Genomic DNA, 22,533 nt, shown 5'->3' with positions numbered 1-22,533 from the left:
AAGAACAAAAATGTGTTGCGATCGAAAGCCACTGTCTTGATTCATTGACCATTTGGAAGGCGAACGAGTAATGCTATATGTCTGACCCTTCCAAACGTTGTTTGGCTGATGTGCTCCTGCCTTGAGGTAACTTTTGATAATAAAGAGATACAGTGGAGGATGACAGTGAGAGCGCAGACACATGCAGTCCCATCCAGAAGATCAGGTCAAACCCAGGCAACATAGGAAGATCCATGAGTTAAGCATGATAGATAGCCTCCATCCATCACTCAGTTTTGAGATAGATGTAGGACCGAGTGCAGAGAATAAAAGTTTCAAAAATAGCACCAAGAGTAGAATTAATCGGCTGATCAAATGGACAAGCTTCATCCTGAAGGTTGTGGTGATGGGCATGGCAAGTCAGCTCACTGTAGGATATCTATAGGGGGATAAGAAATCAGTTTGTGAACAGCACGAGCGGCAGCTTAAAGAGTGGTGAGAACCTTGTTCTCCTTTGTAAAAACAGAGACCGGTTCACTGAGGTCTCCTGTGTGGAGAAAAAGACAGAAAAAGAGGGATGTTGCGAAGGGCGAGACTTCATAAACAAGGGAATAAAATGGAAGTAAATGAAGCTGGCTTAATGGAATCTCATGTGGTCACCTTGAAGCAAGGACATAGGGATATCGCGTCCCTTGTGGATGAGCCGTGAACGTGTAGGGATCTACCCAAAAAGCCTTTTTATCTTGCTGGGCAGAAAGAGAGTCAGTGGTGTAAGCCTAACATAGATGTCTTTGCAGGCATGTAAGGTACTGTCATTTTGGTGAGGTTGGACACCCGAACATTTAGAGCCTTGGGAATTAGTCATAGGGTCCTGAATTTTACCCTTTACTTGATCCTGAGCAGCATCTGTTTTTGGACATGCAATAGGCAATTGATGACCTTCTGCCAACCTTCAGGCTCATGGGATTCACTGATGCGTTTTTGGGTGTTGTCGTTTGACTTTATTAGTCCAAAGTGTTCCTTTTATGGAAGTGCACATTGGCTCCCACATAGGTGTTATGAATGGAGAGTGGCGGTGCCCTTCCTTGTTGTTCAGGCTGAATGTTGGTGGAGACCTTGAGGTAAGAACCCAGTTTAACCTGAGGAGTCATTTTGGATAAGAATGATGTCAACCGTTTGAATTACATTACATGAAATACAAAGATCACTAAAAACTGGCAGAGGAGCACTTTATTCTGCTTTGCAGGAGGCCACCGAGAAAGAGATTCTTTCCTTTGTTCATTAGCATTGATTTTTCACCCTCCAAGTTTTGAACTGTGATTTAGGTAATTAAAGAATGTATTCTGTATTAGGTGGCTGAAGAGTTGTGCCATTCCACTTTTTTCAAGTATGTACGGTTACATTATGTTACGTGTATTTGTAAAGTGCACTAATGCCCGCAAGGGTATCCTGGAGCTGAACAGGTGTCTATGCCTAACACTGCCTATTAAAGATTGATTACTTGAAAAGCCAGACCCTCAGCTTCATGTGGTATTCAAGAAGAGAGGAGGAGACTCTGATGTGGAGTGGGAGGTCTCCCACTCTCTAAAGCGGTGTAAGGGAACGCTTGTTCTCCTGAACTACCTCTGTCTATGCGTAGGATGTATGTGAGTACTCCGCTCGGCTGGGAACAAAAGTGCTTGTTGTTAGCGAGACAGTTACTTTTTAGCCAAGTTGTTCTAAGGGCATGCTTGAACTGCTTGACGTTCCAGTATACAAAGGAGATATTGAAAAAAATCTTATGAAGAACGTGAGGTGGATACGATACGGTTTAGGAATTTTAACATTGCATATTTTGTTTGGTGAAAGGAGGAGAAAGGTACTTGGGGCAATGCTGCTAATCCTGCGTTTATTTTTATAATTTGCATTTTTACAGCATTGTGGAGGGGACATTAAAATAGTGGAATCGCATTATGCGATTGTTTGAGTGGAGAGAGCTCACTTTTAAGTCTTTCTACTTTGCAACGGGCAGGCGGTTAGCGGTCTAGTCACCAACACGCCCACGCTGTAAATCTCGCTTCCGGAGCGGGTGTGCCATTGGCGCGTCGAAGGCGTGCCAAAGGCAAGCCCATCTGCGCCCGTCCACGCCGCCGCCAGCTGCCAGGGGATGCTGCCAGTTTTACAGCGACCCTTTGGGAGGAGAACCTCCTATACACGAGAAGCACTCCTAGCATATAGGCATCCACTATCATGTATAGTGGACAACAATAGGTACACGTAGCCGAAAGCAACAGGGCTACTAGAAACGATAGGTGCGCCAACTGCGGATGGGTTCTGATTAAACAACTACCTCCCCTTCCCGGTCCCTATCCTTCTGCATATTACAAACAGCCGTGACAGAGGTTGCAGAATGAGAACCTAGAGGAACCAAGTTGGACAGGGCAGGATTGACAGCGGCCTCACATGCAAGGATTATATCTGAATGCCAGATCCATTCCTAAGCACGCAACAGAGACATGGGATTTATTAGAGGAGATGAAACCTGATATATGTCTCTTCACCGAAACTTGGCTTAACAATGATGTCACCCCGGTACTGGCAGTGGCCTTCCCGGATGATCATGTAGTCACCAGGCTCGACAGGCCTTGTATGCGGGGGGGGGGGGGGGACTAGCTATCGCTACCCGACTCCCATATTACACGAGGACACTGGATAGGGTATCTCCCCCGACTTGGAGCTTTTAATATTTAGAGTAGAGCGCGATCAGGCTACTGAATAGACAGGTGCTCTGGTATATCACCCTCCTGGGGGTAGTAAAAGGAGTTCTGCACCGTATTATTAGACAGACTGGCACCTCATGTCTTGAACGCTAACACATTTTTACTGATTGGAGATCTTAACCATCATTTAGAGCTGCTTTCCAATCCAGATTCCGTCAGTTAAGAGTTGATAGCCCCACTCACAGGGCGGGCCATACGCTAGACGCCATTTTCTCTAACATATCTGAATTGCCAGTTGAGCACCCTCAAGTACTTGGTTGGACTGACCATAGGGCTCTAAGATTCTCGTTGCTGCCTGTGCCTTCAGTAGGACGGGCACGAGGGCAGAAAATCTTCTGCTGACCATGGTCGAGAGTAACCCCCTCTGCCTTTAGCCAAGTCTACAGGGATCCACATTTAATTTGGATGCGGACCCTAACTTGGCCTGGGCAAGGTTGGAGGGAGCAATCCAGGTAGCCCTTGACGTTGTAGCTCCACTTAAAAGGGTAACCATTCAGGAGAGGGCAGCTCCTGCCCCCTGGTATACTGACACCCTTAGAAAGGAGAAGTCCATATGCAGGGCCCTGGAGAGGAGGTGGAGGAAGTCAAAGGGGGTTTCAGACAAACTACTATACCGAAAGGCTCACATAGCCTACGTTAACAGCTGCAATGCAGCAAGAAGGGTTACTTCTGGGCGTACGCATCACAGAGGCGAAAAGTTCCTCTAAGGAACTATACAAGAGCTTGAAGGAATTTACGAATCCCAAGGTGGAAAATGCGGCACCTTCTTCCACTCAAGAACTTTGTGACGACTTAGCCAGACATTTCACCCATAAGATCGATTTGATCTATCAGACTTTCGACCTGGCGGGAGAGGAATTGGGTGAGGGACAACTACCCAGAGACCAGCGGCAGGATTTAGAGTCCTTCCCTGGGCTGGATTCCTTCTCGTACGTAACTAACGAGCAAGTAGGCTCCTTATTAAGTTGGGTAAAATCTGGTTCGCCATTGGATCCTGTACCACCGGCGGTCATGTCAGCACTCAGTCCGGTCTTAGCAGATGCGCTCTCCACAATATATAACATCTCGTTGGAGACGGCCATATTTCCGAACAAGTGGAAAACCGCGCGTGTAAAGCCACTTCTAAAAAAAGCGTAAGCAGACACGGCTGAGTTGCAGAACTATAGGCCAATCTCGCTTCTTCCTTGCTGCTCGAAGGTTCTGGAAATCATGGTGAATCAACAGCTATCACTCTATCTGGAATAAAATAACCTTCTGGATCCCTCGCAATCCGGCTTCCGTGCATCACATAGCATGGAGACCGCACTGTTGGAGGTGATGGACACCATAAGGATGACACTGGATAGAGGAACAAAGCGAAACCAAAGGGGATGATGGACGGAGCGTTTGAGCAAATCAAACACTCACCCCCAGTCAACTGATCTGGGTTTAATCCCCCACCATTCTTTAGCTCTCTCCACCACCCAAGTTCAGACATGGCCATATGCAAATCAGTCTGACCCAGTGCCTCATGGAAACAGTCCAGCCCGACTGCCAAGCCAGGTCTTCCCTGGACCGGAAACAAGCATCCTGGGACCAATTTCGGATTCATAACCCTCATCAGCCAGGCTATCTTGAATCCAGTGGTAAAGTGAGCAAGGGACCCACGCTGGGCATACCCTGCCAACTTAGGGCGAACAAAGCGATACCAAAGGGGATGATGGACGGAGCGTTTGAGCAAATCACAGTCATCCCCTGTCAACTGATCTGGGTGTAATCCATCACCATTCTTTAGCTCACTCCACCACCCCACCACCCCAGTTCAAACATGGCCATATGCAAATCAGTCTGACCCTGTGAACTGGGGTAGCTTGGTGAGCAAAATAACGATGGATTAAACCTAGATCTGTGACTGGGGGTGAATGTTTTGGCATTGTGCAACATTCCGTCCATCATCTTGTGTGTTTTGCTGTTTACCCTATGTGGGAAGGGTATGCCCAGATGTGGGTCCCGTGCTCACTACGTCACTGGAGTCAAGCTATCCTGGCTGAAGATGGCTGATAGCCAGAAACCGGTCCTAGGATGCTTGATTCCGGTCCAGGGAAGACATGGCTTGGCAGTTCGGGCTGGACTGTTCCCATGAGGCACAGGGTCAAGACTGATTTGCATATGTCTAAACTGGGGTGGCTTGGTGAGCAAAATAACTATGGATTAAACCCAGATCTGTGACTGGGGGTCAATGTTTTGCCATTGTGCAACATTCCGTCCATCATCTTGTGTGTTTTGCTGGATAGAGGAACCCCAGTGATCCTAGTCCTCCTTGATCTGTCAGCAGCATTTGATACATCTCGCATAGGCTGCTGTTAGACAGATTGGGGGGGATTGGGGTGAAAGACAGGGCTCTCAAGTGGATACAAAGTTTCCTATTGGGCCGTACCCAGAGCATTCAGTTGGACTTATTTGTATCGCAGACCACAGGGATGGACTTGGGTGTTCCGCAGGGATCTGCTCTGAGTCATACCCTGTTTAATGCGTGCATGACTCCCTTGGAGGATATCATCAGAGGCCACGGTTTTGCGACCATCTCATATGTGGACGACACGCAGCTAATTGTCCCCATTGAGGAGGACATCATGTCAACCCAACTAAAATTTAGAAGCTGCATGTCTAGCACTGCCGGCTGGATGAGGAGTAATTTTTTACAACTCAACTCTTCAAAAACAGAGATCCTGCTGTTTGGGAAGGTCGAAGCAATCAGGTCTCCTGAATGGTGGCCTACCGAGCTGGGTTAAGCCCCCCCTCTAGGAGTTGGACCAAGAACCTTGGCATCCAGATAGAGGATAAACTGTCTATGGAGGAGCAGATTAAGACAGTGGCCGGTACCTGTTTTGGCACAATGAGGATGCTAAGGAAGGTCTTTCCCTGGATCCCTTTGTCGGAGAGAAAAACCCTTATCCAGTCACTCCTGGTGAGTCGGCTGGACTATGGCAGCGTCTTCAGATCATTACAATGGAGTTGTCCGGCATACCTCAGAAATAAATTTAGCTGGTATCAACCTGCCTGACAACTAAGATCTAGCAATGCTAACCTCCTGCGTAACCAGAGAATACACAGGGCTAGGATGGGTGGGAGAGCCTTTTCCTATTTGGCAGCCATTCACTGGAATAAACTGCCACAGAACATTAGGGCTTGTAATGAGTTAACCAGCTTCAAGAAACTTCTAAAGACGTGTCTGCTATAGATGCGCTCGCCCAACAAGTATCTTTTCCTCAAAGCGCCGAGATATCCCCTCGGGGATGATTCGCTTGTGCTCTACAAATCCACAAGTAAAGTAAAGCAAATCCACAAGTTGGTGTGGCTGTGGATTTTAACAAGTTGATGGTACTGGATCCTACAGCCTCCTCGCCTGACAAGTGCAAACGTTATTTGTTTTTGTGGATTTCAAAATGGGGAGGCCTGAAAGGCCCCTGTCAGTATTGCTAAAGTATTAAAAAAAATACTGGGCCCCTGCAAGTCATTTCCAGATACTCCTTGGCCTGGAATGAGGGGCCGAAAAGTCCCCTGGACTAAAGAGGAGCGTACACCTTAGGTGTACCCCTTAACCAGTATCATCTGATAGTTCCTATTGGATGTCATTCGTGAACTCCTGAGCACCTCCTGTCAACTTGCCTAGTGTTTGGTGCAATTAAGTAACCCATAAAAAGACCTGAAAAACAAGGCTGGGCAGCACAGCGTTTTTCAAGCCATCTTAGTCCCCAAACCTCTCGCGCGACAAATGTTTATGGGCAGGGTCAGATCATTCAAGCAGAGAACCTGGAGGCACCAGAGTATTTTCAGCTGCCTACCTTAAATACTTTAATGTGCGATATGTAATTTTATATGGAAATGTCAGTGTGTGAGATGCTGCCTCAAAAGTCCAGTACACCCGTAGAACTTGTACATGGATGATGGCAGCTAGGGAACGAGACACACCACTTATACTAGTGTCCCTAGATGCAGAGAAAGCATTTAACGGTGAGCACTGGCCCTTTCTAGAAACCGCTCTGACCAAGTTTAGGCTGGGGCCAAAATTTAGGAAATGGGTAGCATTACTATACAATTCCCCCAATTCGACGGTACGAGTAAACTGACAAAACTTCCCAAGATTTCCCCAGTGCACGGGGGACATGGCAGGTATGCCCCCTATCCCCACTACTATTTGCCTTGGCAGTGGAGATACTGGCCTGCTGGATCCGACAGTGTTCGGAGACACAAGGATTTAGAGTGAAATCGGGAGACGCTGAAAAAATCTCTCTATACGCAGTTGATACTCTTTTTTTCATCACAGGCCCAGACACCACGATTCCCACACTCTTCCGAACAATCGACACATATGGACATCATGCGGGATATAAGGCTAATTGGCACAAACCACAAATATATAGCCCAAGCCCAATGACCGAGTGCCCGCCACTTCTGAGAGATTTATCTGTCTGGGTATCTTTCTTACCACTGAGAGCAACTTATGTCGCCACCGTAACATTCAAAGAATACTGACTAAATTCAAAGAGGATGCCCAGAGATGGAAGAACTTGCCGCTCACGATAATGGGCAGGGCGGCGATGTTCAGAATGATAACTCTACCACAATTCCTCTATGCGCTATAGAACACCTACCACCCCCTCCCACGCATGTTATTTTGAGAAATAGATACTGAATTGCGCTTGTTTGTGTGACTGGGGAAACACCCATGGAAACACCCATGCATTGCACTGCAGCGCAATCAGTATAACGGAGGACTGGCTTTACCAGATGTGGAAGCTTAGTATTGGGCTGAGCATCTCACTCTCATTAATGATTGGATACATGCACCAGGCAATCTCCCGACATATAGGCTGGAATGAGAAACCATGACCCCACGCACATTCCTGCTCTATTTATCTTTACGGGGGAAAGGAAGCAGGAGGCATCCAAAACACTGGGATGGGTTCAACAAAGGCAACGTCAATATACCATGGAATTGGCTAAAGGAGACGGATAAACTTAAGGGATTCAGGGAATGGGACAACATAGGGATCTCAACGCTAGGGAATATCATAGATAAAGGTACTCTTTCTGCCCTTTGCAGTGAATACTCACGTCAATAACAACATGCCGGACAATCTAGGCAAACTCGGAGACACAAGGGAAAAAGATCTAGGGGTCTTGGAGAATGTGGATTGAGAGCCTGCCCTGGTGCACCCCAGAGAGGTAGCTATTAAGACACGACTACGCCTTATCCAATTTAAAATCCTCCACAGAGCCTACTATGACCTGGTCAGACTAAACTGGATTGGAAGGGCTGAAAATCCGAACTACCACACAATATGGGGCTGCACAACCATACAGATCTACTGGAAGGAGATTGTAGGAGAACTAAATAAAGTAATACAGGCAACTATCCCAATTGACCCGAAATTTATACTGCTAGTGATTCCTAGCAATGTGGACATTGACAGACTGCAGCCGATTCTCAGCGCACTGGGAAATGTGCTAGTGAAAAGGGAAACAGCAAGGCATTGGGGTACCCCGAGATCACTGACACTACATGAATAGAAGACCGGCATGGACATATATATGGCAGTGGAAAGGATTATTTATAAGGGGAGAGGTTGCCCAATAAAGTTCCACACGATATGGGATAGATGGAAGAAATATTATGGGCTCGACCTGTTGGACAAGGGCTCGACCTGTTGGACAATGACTCACAGACGACATACAACAAGGGGACAGGATAGATATGTCCGGACTGTAGATACAAAGATGTTCCGATATCCCAAAACAATGATTCAACACCGGGAAAGGAAATCGTTGGCATGGGACATGGTTGAGATAGCATTGAGATATGCTGTACAGAAGAGTTGTATACAATCCTAAAGGAACACTGGGAGTTGGGAGGGACAGCCTATGACTTAGTGTGATGACAGTTATGTTACAGATTGTTTGTTTTTGTTATTCCACTGATGGAACTGAAATGATTTTTTTTTAAAAGGTCCAGTACATTCCATCAAAATTTTGCCATGGTTTTATTGGTATCACCTTGTATTTTTAATGAACCCAATCTCAGAAGCATTGTGTCTTAGCTACCCCAAGTTTTAACATAATAGGATTTGTTCTGATTGGGCTCGAACCCAAATCAGACGCAAACTGAAGTTTGCACCTGAATCAGGATTACTACACAATCAAAAATTAAAGAACCTATGGTTTTTTTGCACACACAATATTTTGTATATAAATCCTAACACAAATGTTGAAAATAAATAGTGCACATTTAGAGATTGCACAACTGGGAGAAGGGGAAAACCGTGTAGTTTAAGGGTAATCGCCATTGCAAAGATTGGAACTCAGAATGATGTTCAAATTGTGTATCCAGTAATTGCCATACAATTTACCTGGTGCACATCTTCCACTCAGGATTTCAATTCACTCATAATGAGGTTCTAACTTCGTGTAACCTGCACTTTACTAAATGTATTGACTTTGCCACAACCAGACAAGCCCATCACTGGCTTTTGTTAGACCCACTGAGCCCCAGTGGCGTAATGCAAAATGATGGGGCCGCCCAGAAGAATGTGATTAGAGGCTCTTAAATCTCACAGATATTCGTTGCTCTTGAGCTTAATTGTACCCCCTGAAGAGTTGGTGGCCCCCTGGATAGTTGGAGGAACCTCTGCACCACAGGGAATGCAGGGACGTATGTTAAACCCCTGCCCAGCCTCAATTGAAAATTTAATACAATCTGCTTCTCTTGTCATTCAGATCTGGGCACAGAGCTGATGCCATTTTAGCTTGTGCAGAATTCAGTGCGCCTATTTGTTTTCATATCTCATTCATTTAAGCTACGAAGCTCTACCACACCGTATCTGCTAAGCAAAGATGTTTCCAAGATGTGTTTTTATGGAATGCAGTGGTCCATCTGATGTTTGAGAGTGGTGTCAGTCTTTCCTCTTGGTCAGTTTTTGTACAACCATCCCTGCCCCAGCCATTATGTCCTTTTGCTGGCATTGGCGTATTGGATATATTTACCTACATCCCTGCAAGCCAGTATCTTTCAAGACTGGTTATACTAGTCACGGGGAGTGTGGTTTGTATCCAATAAAACTGAATTAATTTCTGGTATATCTTTGAATAATTTTCACAGCTTCTGCTATTCTCTCGCCGGTGCACTCAAAACTCTCAAACTGAGCATCGGCCCTTAATAATTCTCAACAAGTGTGTTTCACTCTGCAGGAAATCTTTGGACCAGTCTTGACGGTGTATGTCTATCCGGAAGACAAGTACAAGGAGGTGCTGGAGCTGATAGACACAACGTCTCCTTATGGCCTCACTGGGGCAGTCTTCGCTCAGGACAAGTAGGTGTCTAAAAGCTCAAGTAGAAGTGAAAAGGTGCCCTTAAAAGTTACCCCTCCGAGCAAATTGATTCAATTTTGTTAATGATTTCACCATACCTTGTGGGGATGTATTCTTTGTGATCCTGGATTACAGAGCAGTATGCTTTGTGGGTACTGTTGTTTATTTTTGTGTATCCAGGACCCAAATACTATTGCACTTCATTTGGATAAACAAGATGCTCTTAATAGGCAGTGGTAATGAAAGTAAGCAGACCATGCTTGCTGTAGGGGCTGGTAGAGGTTTCAAACTCAGACACCACACTGTAAATAACACAATAAACTCATTGACTATTCAGGGTTATACCGTCATAGAAAAAAATGCATTTAACTGTATGATGCAGAGCGAAAAGCAAAAGATGCAAGCTGTGAGAAAGTGGCTCTATATATACTGGACCAGAATAAGGTACAGTGTGTATAGAGTCCACAAACCCCAGAGGTTAAAGCCAGGACTGACCTTACTCTCCAAAGTAGTAGCTTGGTCGAGCAGTAAGGCAGTACCAGGGGACAGTGTAAAGCATTTGTTGTACACACTCAGTCAGCAAAGGATTTCACACACTCAAGGACTGAACTCCAGGCCAATTGTTGTTATATCAAAAGATATAGCTGTTTTATTTTTTGAACCAACAGGCATAAACATATACTTTTCTTGATATGAGTACTCTTCTTTGCAAAGAGGCAATACACTTTGTGAATACAATAGATCCAGGGTTTTCAGTGGGCAACACAGTTCTAAACAAACTGTAGCATTGAATTCAATAGGTTTTCATCATATAAGTACAGTTGATTGCTTGGTAGATTACTTGAGTAGTTCCAGTCTAGATCCTAGATTCAGTCCTGGGGTCTAAGCTGAAACCAATTTAGTAAAATCGTTTTAGTAACAGTAGTGATTTTTCAGTAATATATAGCTGTTTTAAAAGTTCACACTTTAAAACTTTTCAATCAAAATCTGGCATTGTTATCCAATGGGAGAAAATTCAGGTTGCATGTGAAGGATGATCTCGTTACTTTTGTAATCCAGTACTAGGCTCCTGGGTCCAGTACTGGGGTCTCAACTTAAAACAGGTAAGTAATTGCGTTTCAGTATTTCGTATGATTTTTAAAGAATATTTCAAATTTTCAAAAGTAGACACTTAGAAGAAATTTCAGAGAAAAGCAGACAATGGATTCCTATGGAGAAAATACAGATTACTAGTAAACCCGGTAAGTATTACTTTTGCGGTTCAGTACTGGGCTACAAGGTACAGCACTGGCTTCTCCCCTGATCACAGGTGAGTACTTCGGAATTCGGGTGTTTTATATGAATATTTTTAGTTTCCAAAACTTCACACTTAGAAGATTTTTCGAGTCAAACCAGTCAATGGTATCCAATTTTAGGGAAGTGAGTTATCGGTTTCCAGGTAAGTACTGGGCTGGTGAAGTTAGGGTTCTGGGCATAGACTTAGGGGTCCCCCAGTGTCAGGTAAGTACAGTTAGTTCACCCCCAGCGGCACAGGGGCGGCCTGGTGCAGAGGTAGTTAGGCTCAATGTTATCCAATGAAGGAAAGGGGCCTCCGGTTGGTGGCTGCTGGCTAACAGGCCACTCGGCTGGTCACTTGCTCAGGGCAAAGGAGGAAGTAGGATAGGACAAAGGTGGCACAGCCAGCGGTACTCAGGCGGCTGGGTGCAGGGTGCTCTTGAGCCGTCGGGCGCTCAATGTTATCCAATGGGACAAGTCAAAAGGGAAGAAAGGCTGCAGGCTCGGGACTGAGACTCTCCAGGGGCTAACAGCACTTCGAGAGGTAAGTTGGGATCTTGGAGCACAGGTAGGTACCCCAAAGGGAGGCACAGGGGGCCGAGGGGTGCCGGGTGCAGGGTGCAGAGATGTCTTTGGGTGTCGGAAAGCTTACCCTCAGCTGGTCGCGGTTGGGGTGGCCCCTGGTTCTGAGTCTACAGGCGTCGTCTGGTTCGTCAGGGAGGGTCTCTGGGCACTGGACTTCGGGTCCCAGTCACCGGGGGGATGTCCTCGTGGTCTTGGTTCACTTGGACACGGACCAGGCTCGGCGGGTGCAGAGTGGGCTGGTCCGGAGCTTCCTGACTGGCACCAGGGGGTTGTTGCAGCAGAGCCTCTGCTGATGGGAGTCTCAATCTTCAAGAGGGTCAAGGAAGGCAGGTCCTCTGGGTGTCCCAAGGTTGCTGTCGTCAGGAGTCGCCGGGATTAGGCAGAAGCAGGTTCCAGGATCAACAGGCCGATAGGGCTGGAGCGAATCAGTTGTTGTCATCCTGTTGTTAGCAGCTGCATGGCGGGTCTTCTTCTTCTTGATCTTCTTTCTTCTTTTCTTATCAGGATCTGTGGAAGGAAGGTTCAGGGAGCCCCGAAATACTGAATTTAGGGGTGTTACAGGTAGGGCTAGGAAAGGGACCAATAGGTCCCTGCCCTGGGGTGGGTACACCCCCCTAGCCTGCTACTCTCCTGTGGGAGGGGGCAGGGGTCTAGCTTTGCTTGGGCAGGGCTCCCCATCTTCAAGATGGCCGGAGCCCGGGGTCGTGCTTCACCTCGTCTCCCCCACCTGAGGGGTGGGGTTGGCACAGGCTGGCACTCCCCCCTTCCTGATGTAGTTTTCCCACCAGTCTTCCCCGCCATAGTTGGGGGGGGGGGGGGGACTGGTGGGGGCTGGTTGCTGGGTACAGCAAATGGTCTGGGGAAGCTCACAGAGGCGGCTTGCCTTTGAAGCTTCCCCCTGTCCATCCTGGGGGAGGAGACCTAGCACCTCCCCCAGGATGTGCATTGTTGCAGGCCCAGGAGAGAGGGGGCTCTCCTACCCAGGGGTCCAGCAACATGTCTGCTGTGTGGCAGCCTCTGCAGCCACTCAGCCCAGATGTGGATTGTAGGTTAGGTGTTCAGGGTGCATCTCTAAGATGCCCTCTGGTGCATTTTACATTAAATCGCCCACTGGCATCAGTGCAGGTGTAATGTGCTGAGAAGTTTGGTACCAAACTTGCCAGCCTTCAGTGTAGCCATTATGGTGCTGTGGAGTTCGTAATGACGACCTCCCAGCACCATATACTCTTAATGGCATCACTGCACTTACAGTGCCCAGGAATGGCCCTGGGCACTGTAGGGGCACAGGGCTCATGCACCTGTGCCCACACCTTTGTCATAAGGCACCCAGCTAGAGGGGTGACTAAAGTATGCCAGGGCAGTAGGTTCTGTGGGCATGTCACACAGGGATCTGTGCCATGTCGACTCTTCGTTTAGTACTGTACTTAGCCACTCAGCCTGCAAAGGCAGTGTGTGGGTGTCAGGGTACAGGGCCCCTGAGGGTGGCACAATAAGTGCTGCAGCCCTCAGGGATCTTCTCTGGTCACCATGCCCTGTGTACCTAGGGTACCGTTAACTAGGGGCTGGCAGGTGGCCAGAGATGCCAATTGGGTTTTAGCTTCAACACAGTTTTATGGAAGGAACACAGGCCCTGGGTACCTGATTGGCAGGAACCCAGGGCACACTCAGTCAAAGTACATCAGCAGTTCAGAAAAAAGTGGGGGCATACCAATGCAAGAAAGATGGCACTTTCTCACACAAGCATTTCTGGATCTGAGATTCAAGCCCACTTGTCTTTATATGGTTTATTTGTCAGGTTCTAGATGATCTGTAACATTGAACCATGCCCACTGTTATTCGATAGCCCTAGTTTTTCTAAAGCACTGGACCTGTGGTCATTGTTATCCATGGGAGCTGCGCTCAGATTTATTCTGGGAACTTTGGGACTCTACTGGCAGACAATATAGTAAAAACTGAAGAGTCTCAGCAAGTATGACAGACATGCCGGAGAAAAGCATATAATGTTGCAACCGTGCCATAATATGTTTAGTCCTCTGATTGCAGGGTCTCTGGTAACGGAACTAGACTATTCAGTTGGCTCACATCATACCACAGGCACTCAATTTTCAGTTTAAAAATAGCAAAGACACTGCTATCAAAATCTCACATTGACAGTTGAGAGGGAAGCCTTTGCTGTGGTTTGGGCCCTGAAGAAGTTGAGGCCATACTAGTTTGGTACTCACTTCAAAGTTCAGACAGACCATAAGCCCCTCTTGTGGCTAAAACAGGTGAAAGGTGAAAATCCCAAACTGCTCGGGTGGTCCATTTCCCTACAGGAGATGGACTTTACAGTGGAACATAGACCTGGGAGTAACCATGCCAATGCAGATGGACTCTCCAGATATTTCCACTCAGAACATAAAGACTCAACTGGTCAAGGTTAGTTTAATGTCCCTGCGTTGGGGGGGGGGGGGGGGGGGGTGTAGGAGAGTAGAGTCTGCTTCCTATGGTTAGCCCCACTTTATGCAGTGCTTCACTGGTTTTTCGACTTTAGTTTTTATTTTGAAAGTTTTGTATAGCGCGACAAGATCTTTGCAGATATCAGAGCGCTTTACATAGAGGGGTACATGAGGGAGCATAGTCAGACAAATAAATCAATAGATCAAACAGTACAAATAGGTTACATAGAGGGGTACATGAGGGAGCATAGTCAGACAAATAAATCAATAGATCAAACAGTACAAATAGGTGACTGCAAAGCCAATCATGTGAGTAATAAGACAACTCATACAAATAAGCAAAGGGGTCAAACATGTAGTACAGATCGGTGCAGAGTATTAACAGAGTTCGAGATACTGGTTCAAGTGTATTTAGCCATGAGGATAGCTTTTACTTCTTTTTTAAAGAGTGTAGTGGAAGAGATAAGCCTGGTTTCGGGAGGGAGTGAGTTCCAGATCCTAGGCGTCATTCCTGAGAAGGAGCGCTTATATGTTTTTTCCTTCCGGAATCTTCGAGGTTTCAGCAGAAGATTGTTTGTGCCTCTAGTGTTTCTGGTTCCGCCAGAGATTGTCAGTTTCTGAGCGAGGTAGCCGGGTGAGTTTAGGTGTACCGCATTGTGTGTCATGCAGGCGATTTTCAGATGTATTCTGGGTTCAAAAGGCAGCCAATTCAGGGATTTCAAGTCAGGGGTAATATGGGAGTGCTTTTTTGACCCAGTGATGAGTCTCGCTGCAGTGTTTAGAGAAGCTCTTAGTGGTGCGGTTGTAGTTAGGGGGAGTCCGCAGAGGGCGGTGCTACCGTATTCAATTCGAGGGATGACTAGTGCTTGTACTGAGGTTTGGAAGTCTTTGGCTGGGAGGAAGGGTTTAAGTTTCCTCAGAGTATTGATCTGGAAGTTCGCTCCCTTAGTTGCCTTGCTGATATGTTGCTGCATGTTGAGATTGGTGTCGAGTGTTATGCCTAAAGATTTTGCTGAGTCCACGATGGTGGGTTAGACATTGAGTGCGGTTAGGTGTTTAAGCCAAATTTGAGTGGTGGAGATCTTCGCTGGATGTGAGATCAGAAGGAACTCTGTTTTCAGGGCATTGAGTTTGAGGTGATTATCGGCAAGTGAGGATTGGGTGCATCTGATTGTTGAGTTCAGGAGCAAGATGTCATTGGGGGATTGTAATTTGAGATAAAGTTGGGTGTCATCGGCGTACATGTGAAAGTGTACATTGGATGCTTGTAGCAAGGTGGTGAGAGGTTCCATGACTAGGTTGAACAGAGTTGGGGATAGAGAGGATCCTTGGGGGACGCCTAGCGTTACAGGTATTGGCGAGGACATCAGGTTGTTGCTCTTGAATTTCTGTGACCTGTTGTGAAGAAAGGAAGTGAACCACTTGAGAACAGTTCCAGATAAGCCCATTCTTGTGTTTAGTAGTTCTAGTAAATTCTCATGTTTAACGGTGTCGAATGCTGAAGAGAGATCAAGAAGGATGAGGAGGCAGGTGTCGTTTTGGTCTAGCATTTGAAGTGCGTCGTCAATTATGTGAGTCATAGCAGTTTCTGTACTGTGTCCTGCTCGGAAGCCTGACTGGTGAGGGTTGAGGAGATCAAATTGTTCAATGTGTTTAGTCAATTGTAGTTGTGCGCATTTTTCCAGCAGTTTGGCGAGAGTGGGAATATTGGTAATGGGACAGTAGTTGTTGAGATCCGAGGGGTCGGCTGTGGGTTTCTTTAGTAGAGGTGTGACTTGACCAGCTTTGAGGGAGTCAGGTATGCTTCCTTGTTGGAGAGAGCTGTTGATAATTTTAGTCCAGAGAGGGAGAAGCAAAGGGGTAAAGTCTTTTACTGCGGTAGCAGAAAGGGGGTCCGTGAGGTGATTGGATGGTTTCAGGGTGCTGAGCAGTTTGCCAATTTCTTCTTCCGAGTATGTGCCAAAGGTTGACCATGTAGCATTGTTTTTTGGTTCAGTGGGTGCTAGGCACTGGGGTTTGGAGTAGAGGCTTGCGTCAATAAGGAGATCGCTTTTTATGTTGTCAGTTTTTTGGATAAAGAAAGCAGCGAAGTCTTCACAGGAGGGTGTTTCACGCACAGTGTTGAGTGGTTGGGGTTGATCCTTGGATTGTGATCTGATTAGCTCAAACAGTTTTCTCGGGCGTTTTTTTGCTTGGTCGAGCTGGAGGCTGAAGAAGTCTGATTTTGAACGTTTTATTTTCCTGAAGTAGGCGTTTCTCTTTTTCTTCAGGTCTTTTAGGTGCATTGCAGAGGGAGCTGATCTCCAGGTACGCTCTGCCATTCGCATGACTCGTCTATCCACATTGAGACTCCCATCGTACCATGGGTTGGAGATTTTAGTAGAGACTCTTTTTAGCTGCATAGGTGCAGCCTCATTAATTATTGACGTCATAGCGTTGAGATAGTGGTCAGTCAGGGTTTGAACGTCCGTATCGCCTGTCGGTGGGAGTAGGAGATTGCACCTGTTAGGGGGCAAAGAGCCTGGGTTGAGTTTTTTCATGTCTCTTTTCCAGACTTTGGGCTTGGAGAATTGAGCCGGGTTAACTTTAACTTTTTCATTGATGAAGAATGTGACAATATGATCTGACCAGTCACAGGGTTGGATGGACTCGAGTTGGATAGAGTCCTCTTTGGAGATGATCAGGTCAAGGATAGAACCTTTCTCGTGGGTCGGGCTGTTGCATATTTGGGTGAGGTTAAGGGCGTCGAGTAAATTTTTAAGACTATTTACCACCGCGTCATTGCGATCGTTCCAGTGGAGGTTAAAGTCACCAAGGTATATTTGGGTGAGCTGCCGTCCGGAATTGGTTGAGATCATATCCATGATTTGTTGGGAAAAGGTGAAGTTGTCCCTGGGTGGGTGGTAAATGCTGTGAAGTGAACATATCGGTTTGCCCTCACTAATAATGTCGAGGCAGATGTATTCCCAGGATGTTGGGGATGGTAGGGAGGTAGAATTGACTTTCAGAACAGAGATGTTGTTCCTGTAGATGCATGCGATTCCACCACCAATTTTGCCTGATCTGTCGAGCCTGATAATGTGGTAGTTGGGAGGAACGAGAATGTCCATTATAGGTGTCGAAGATTCAGTTAGCCAGGTTTCAGTCATGATGATTAGGTCAAGGTCCAGCGATAAGAGGAGATCAGCAATGGCGGCGGAATGTTTCGAGGCCGATCTGCAATTGAGGAGAGTGCATTTGAGACGGGGTGTGTTGAGGGTGGTAGGTGGTTCTAGAGAGAGAGCGACTTTCTTAAGGTTATTGGGGATGGAGAATCTGCTGTTTAGTGTGGGGGGTCTAAGGGGATTTGAGTGTATCGTGGGAATGGTGAGGTGTGGGGTGGTTGTGTGATTTTGGGGGGCTGGGTCATAGGAGCGGAGAAGGGTGAGTGTGTCGAGGTCAGAAGTAGGGTTGTGGGTGCGACGAGGGCGGTTGTTGCGATTGCGAGCTGGGATTGAGGTCCGGTGTAGGGCGTGTTGAGTGAGGGAGTCAACCGGAGGGGTAGTGGACAATTTGGGAGGGGAGGTGGAGGTGGGTGAGGGGTGTATGGGGTGTGTGGAGAGTAGTTCTTTGATGATGTGTATGTCTTCTTTGATCTGGATGAGAGTGGCCATGATGTTGTCCATCTTGGGGTAGGTGGTGGAGGTGGGGGTGGCAGTCAAATGTGAATGACTGACCAGGGAATTTGCGTGCAGGTGGGAGAGTGGGCTGGTGTTCGAGCAGGGCTGCGTTGTGTTAGTGTACGGGATGGTGTTAGGGGGGAGAGAAGTTTTGGGCCGGAGGGGTGTGGATGAGGTAGGTAGGAGGTTGGTGGTATGAGTGAGGGCATTGGTGGTAGGCGGGGGGGTCAAGGTGTAGGCTGGTAGACTGATAGTAGTGGTGGGGGGTGCAGGAAGAGTAATGGGGGCTGAGAGTAGGAGGGGAAATGGGATTGGAGATGGTCCTGTTGTGGGGAGGGGGAGTTAGATTAAGAGAGGAGGTGTGTTCTGCGTAGTTGGTTAGAGGGTAATGGGGACTGAGTATGGGGGGGGATAATGGGGGGGGGATTTGTCGATATGTGTGTTGTTCTGGTGCTGAACTAGGTTAGGTGTGTTGTGGGTGGGAGCTGTGCTGTCAGGGGTGAGCGGAGTGTTAATGCCAGCTGTAGGTGTGAGAGGAGTGTTGATGGTAAGTGTGGAGGCCCGAGGGTTGGTAGAAGGGGTGGGGGTGTGAGTGGTGTCTGAGGGGGAGCGATCTGTGTCTGTGTTTGAGGCGTGTGTGGCAACTGCCTGGTGCTGAACTGGGATAGAGGGGTTGTGGGTGAGAGATGGGAGGTCAGGGGTAGTAGGTGTGTCCCTGATTGAGGGGTATGTAGTAGTTAGTTGGCGCTGAACTGGGATAGAGGGGTTGTGGGTGGGAGATGGTTGGTCAGGGGTGGTAGGTGTGTCCCTGATTGAGGAGTATGTAGTAGTTGACTGGCGCTGTAGTGGGTTGGAGGGGTTGTGGGTGGTAGGAGCTGTGAGGTCATGGTTGGTGGGACTGGAGGAGATATGAGTGTTGGTCCGCGAATTGGAGAGGTGCTCTTTGAAAGTGGGGAACAAGTTGTCTAGTAGTTCTAGGTTCCTGTCTGTGGATTGAGATAGGACAATCCCGTTATTGTAAATAGTGATGGTGGCTCTGCCTGGAAAGAGTTGGGATGGCGTGATGAAGAGAGTTAGGCTGTGAGCGGATTTCTTGGTGGAGGAGACGGTGAGTAAGGTGAGGAACGCTTTTCTCCATTGAGCTCTGCGTGTGGTGTGGAAGATGATATCAGTGTTCAGGGATCCATTGACCGGTGAGAAGTAGGTATCAGCAAAGGGGGTTTAAGGGTGTGACCTAAGGAAGTTGTGTTTAAAGCGTTTAGCGGCTTTTTTGGTGAGTGTCGGTGGGTAGTTGATTTTATATGTGTGATTGCCGATAGGATCCATGTTGGGATGGTGGTTTAGGTGGGTGTGGGAGAATGCACTATAGTGGTACACATGTGCAGGAAAACAGATACATAAAGTAAGTTACACAATACAAAAGTGGTACTAGTGATCAACCAGCATACCCAAATATAAGAGTGTGCAGAGAAACAAATACATACAGTAAGTTACAAAGTACAGAAGTGGCACTAGTGATCAACCAGCGTAACCAAAGTATAAGAGTGTGCAGTAGAGCAAATACATACAGTAAATTACAGAGTACAAAAGTGAAGTATAATACTTCAAGTAGAAGTATAATACTGGGACAGGATACAGATGCACATAACAGTTACATGGATCAAAAGTGATCCTAGGGGGCAGAAGTGACACTAGTGAGCAGCCAGAAATATATGAGGTAGTAGTCGGTGCATTACAGGAGAGAAGAGAAGAGTGTGAATGGATGCAGGTTGTAGCACTGTGCAGAGTAGTGCAGACTACAGTAGAAGTATGTTATATATAAGGTAGCAGTCCGTGCGTAACAGGAGAGAAAAGTACGAATGGGTGCAGGTTAAGGAAATGTGCAGAATAGTGCATAATACAAGAGAAAGTATAATACTGATAGAGTATAAGAGCAGGATACAAATGCAAACAACAATTTACATGAATCAAAAATCAAAAATCAACATTGACATTAGTTAGCAACCAAAATATATGAGGTAGCAATCTGTGCATTACAAATGTTCAAAATACAGGTAGAAGTGACACTAGTGAGCAACCAGAGATATATGAGGTAGCAGTCGGTGCATTAGTTAGCAACCAAAATATATGAGGTAGCAATCTGTGCATTACAAATATTTAAAATACAGGTAGAAGTGACACTAGTGAGCAACCAAAGATATATGAGGTAGCAGTCGGTGCATTACAGGAGAGAAGAGTGAGAATGGATGCAGGTTGCAGAACTGTGCAGAATAGTGCAGAATACAGAAGAAGTATATGATATATGAGGTAGCAGTCGGTGCATAACAGGAGAAAAAAAAGTGGGAATGGGTGCAGGTTGCGGAAATGTGCAGACTAGTGCAGAGTACCAGTGTAAGTATACTACTAATAGAATATAGGAACAGAATACAGATGCAAACAGTAATGTACATGAATCAAAAAATCAAAATCAAAAATCAAAAGTGACATTAGTTAGCAACCAACATATATGAGGTAGCAGTCTGTGCATTACAAATGTTCAAAATATAGGTAGAATTATAATACTGCAATAATAGGCAGACATTCTTTCATGTATGAGGTAGCAATCTGTGCATTACAAAAGTTCAAAATACAGGTAGAAGTATAATACTGCAATAATCGGCAGACATTCTTTCACAAGAAGGTGTAAATACATAACTGAGCAAAGTATTCGGAAGTTGAGATTAGTCTAAAATGCTAAGTTCTTAGTGCATGTTCAGATAATGATGCCCGCCCGAGAGAGAGACTAGTCAAAAATGTCCGCCAAATAGGTGGGATAGAGACAGTAGTCCTCTGTTTGTTGCTGTTGCTTAGATAGCAGGGAAAAGCGGTTTCCCTTCCCCTTCATGCAAGCAGGGGAGGTGGAGATATTAGTCCTCTGTCTGTTGCTATTACTTTGAGCATAGGGGAAGGAATTTCACTTTCTATTTAAGCCAGCAATGCTCAAAGCTAGCTGGGAGGAATGCTTATCTCTGTGTGGGGGAGTTAATCTGAGGAGCCTAGTGGACAGAGGTACCGGAGGGGATTTATTGTTACAGATTTATGGCTCCAGCCATTTTGAACAAAGGAGGTAGTTTAAAAGTGAGCAGGCGGGTAGGAGAAATAAATACCTTAAGTCTCTGTGTGCCTTTTGAGTCTGTCAGCAGAATTTTGCAGAAGCAATGTTTTAATTCACAAAGTGTCTCAGTCCCTTCCGATTTGCAGAAATATGTGGATTGTATGTACGTGATCTCCAATGATTAGTTCAGGGCTCCAAGTCTGTATTACCCTGAGAGCAGCGCAACTAATTACCAGGTATCCACCGGAGCCGATGGGGGCAGGCTCCAGTCTTCTGTCGCACCTGCATCTCTTGTTGTTGGACTCAGGGCTCAGTCGCTCCTCTGGGTAGCGGCGGCGCCACAACCTCCGGTCGCATCCATCTCCTGAGCCGTATCCAGCCTCCGGTGCTGCGGTGCGGGGGGAGGGGGGGGGGGGGGGGGGTTCTGCCACGTCCCTTTGCAATCCCGGCGTAACAGCCAGCGTCCTCCACCGTGGAGCGGACGGGAGGGGGGCCACTTTCAATCCTCCGACGTCGCTGTAGCTCCTCTGCTGTGGCGCGGCCGGCCTTTCTCAGCCCTCCGAAGCCTCCGAGACTCACTGCTGTGGAGCGGGCGGGCGGTGCCGGCTCAGCAGGCTCACGGAGCTTTAGCCGCCTCTGCGATGCGCCGGGGGTGCCCTCCTATGCTGCCGTGTATCCTCTCTGCCCCCCGATGCCTCTGGGACTCCTTTGCTGCTGAGGGCTGGTTCAGCAACCGAGCTCCTGTACCTTCCTCTGCCGTGGAGCGGGCAGGGGGGCTCTCTCAGCCCTCCGATGTCTTCGAGCGGTCGGGCGGTGCCAGCTCAGCAGGCTCCCGGAGCTTCAGCCGCCCCTGCGACGCAACGGAGGTGCCCTCTTATGACGCCGTGGATCCAATGCTGGGCTGGTGACAGGATGATCCGCAGTGTCGGCTCAGCAGGCTCCCGGAGCTTCAGCGATGGGGGTGTCTGAGGCGCGAGTCCGATCGTGGGGCTTTTCAGGCTCCAACCTCCTTTAATCAGGTCAGCGGGCAATCCAGTTACTTGTGTGACTTTTCCCGTCACTCTTTCTGCTTTCGTTCCATCGTGCTGGTGGGTGCTCACAGGGATAATGCCCGAAAAGGGATCCCAAGCACTGGGAGCTCTTCACAGGAGCTCCTACCAGGCGGCCATCTTTCAAAATGGCGGTGGTGGTGGCCAGTATGGCGGTGGCCCTGCTAATCAGGCCCACTAATCAGGCCCACAGCCTAGCTGTACTCTCTCTAAATTGATACCATGTACTTTAGGTACATACCTGATTAGTTACCGGGTCACCCTTGTGAGCCCCTGTATAGTGTATCTTAGGTACCCAGGGCAGAGGTGCACCCTAGGCCTACCAGGGGCTGCAGCATGTATTGTGCC

At 47.4% G+C, this 22,533-nt stretch overlaps 1 protein-coding gene across 1 annotated transcript in view; it reads left to right on the top strand.

Annotated features, from left to right (window-relative positions):
- The window catches only part of ALDH4A1 (aldehyde dehydrogenase 4 family member A1), a 275,101-nt gene that overhangs the window by 193,275 nt on the left and 59,293 nt on the right, over positions 1 to 22,533 (top strand). The window contains exon 13 of the mRNA XM_086921700.1: positions 9,966 to 10,087. Coding sequence (XP_086777826.1) covers positions 9,966 to 10,087 — 122 coding nt within the window. The remainder of the gene's footprint in view (positions 1 to 9,965; positions 10,088 to 22,533) is intronic.

This window comes from Lissotriton vulgaris, chromosome 5, assembly GCF_964263255.1.
Source record: "Lissotriton vulgaris chromosome 5, aLisVul1.2, whole genome shotgun sequence".
NCBI lineage: Eukaryota > Metazoa > Chordata > Amphibia > Caudata > Salamandridae > Lissotriton > Lissotriton vulgaris.
The sequence above is the reverse complement of the archived record's forward strand: the minus strand, read 5'-3'. Positions and strand labels throughout refer to the sequence as shown.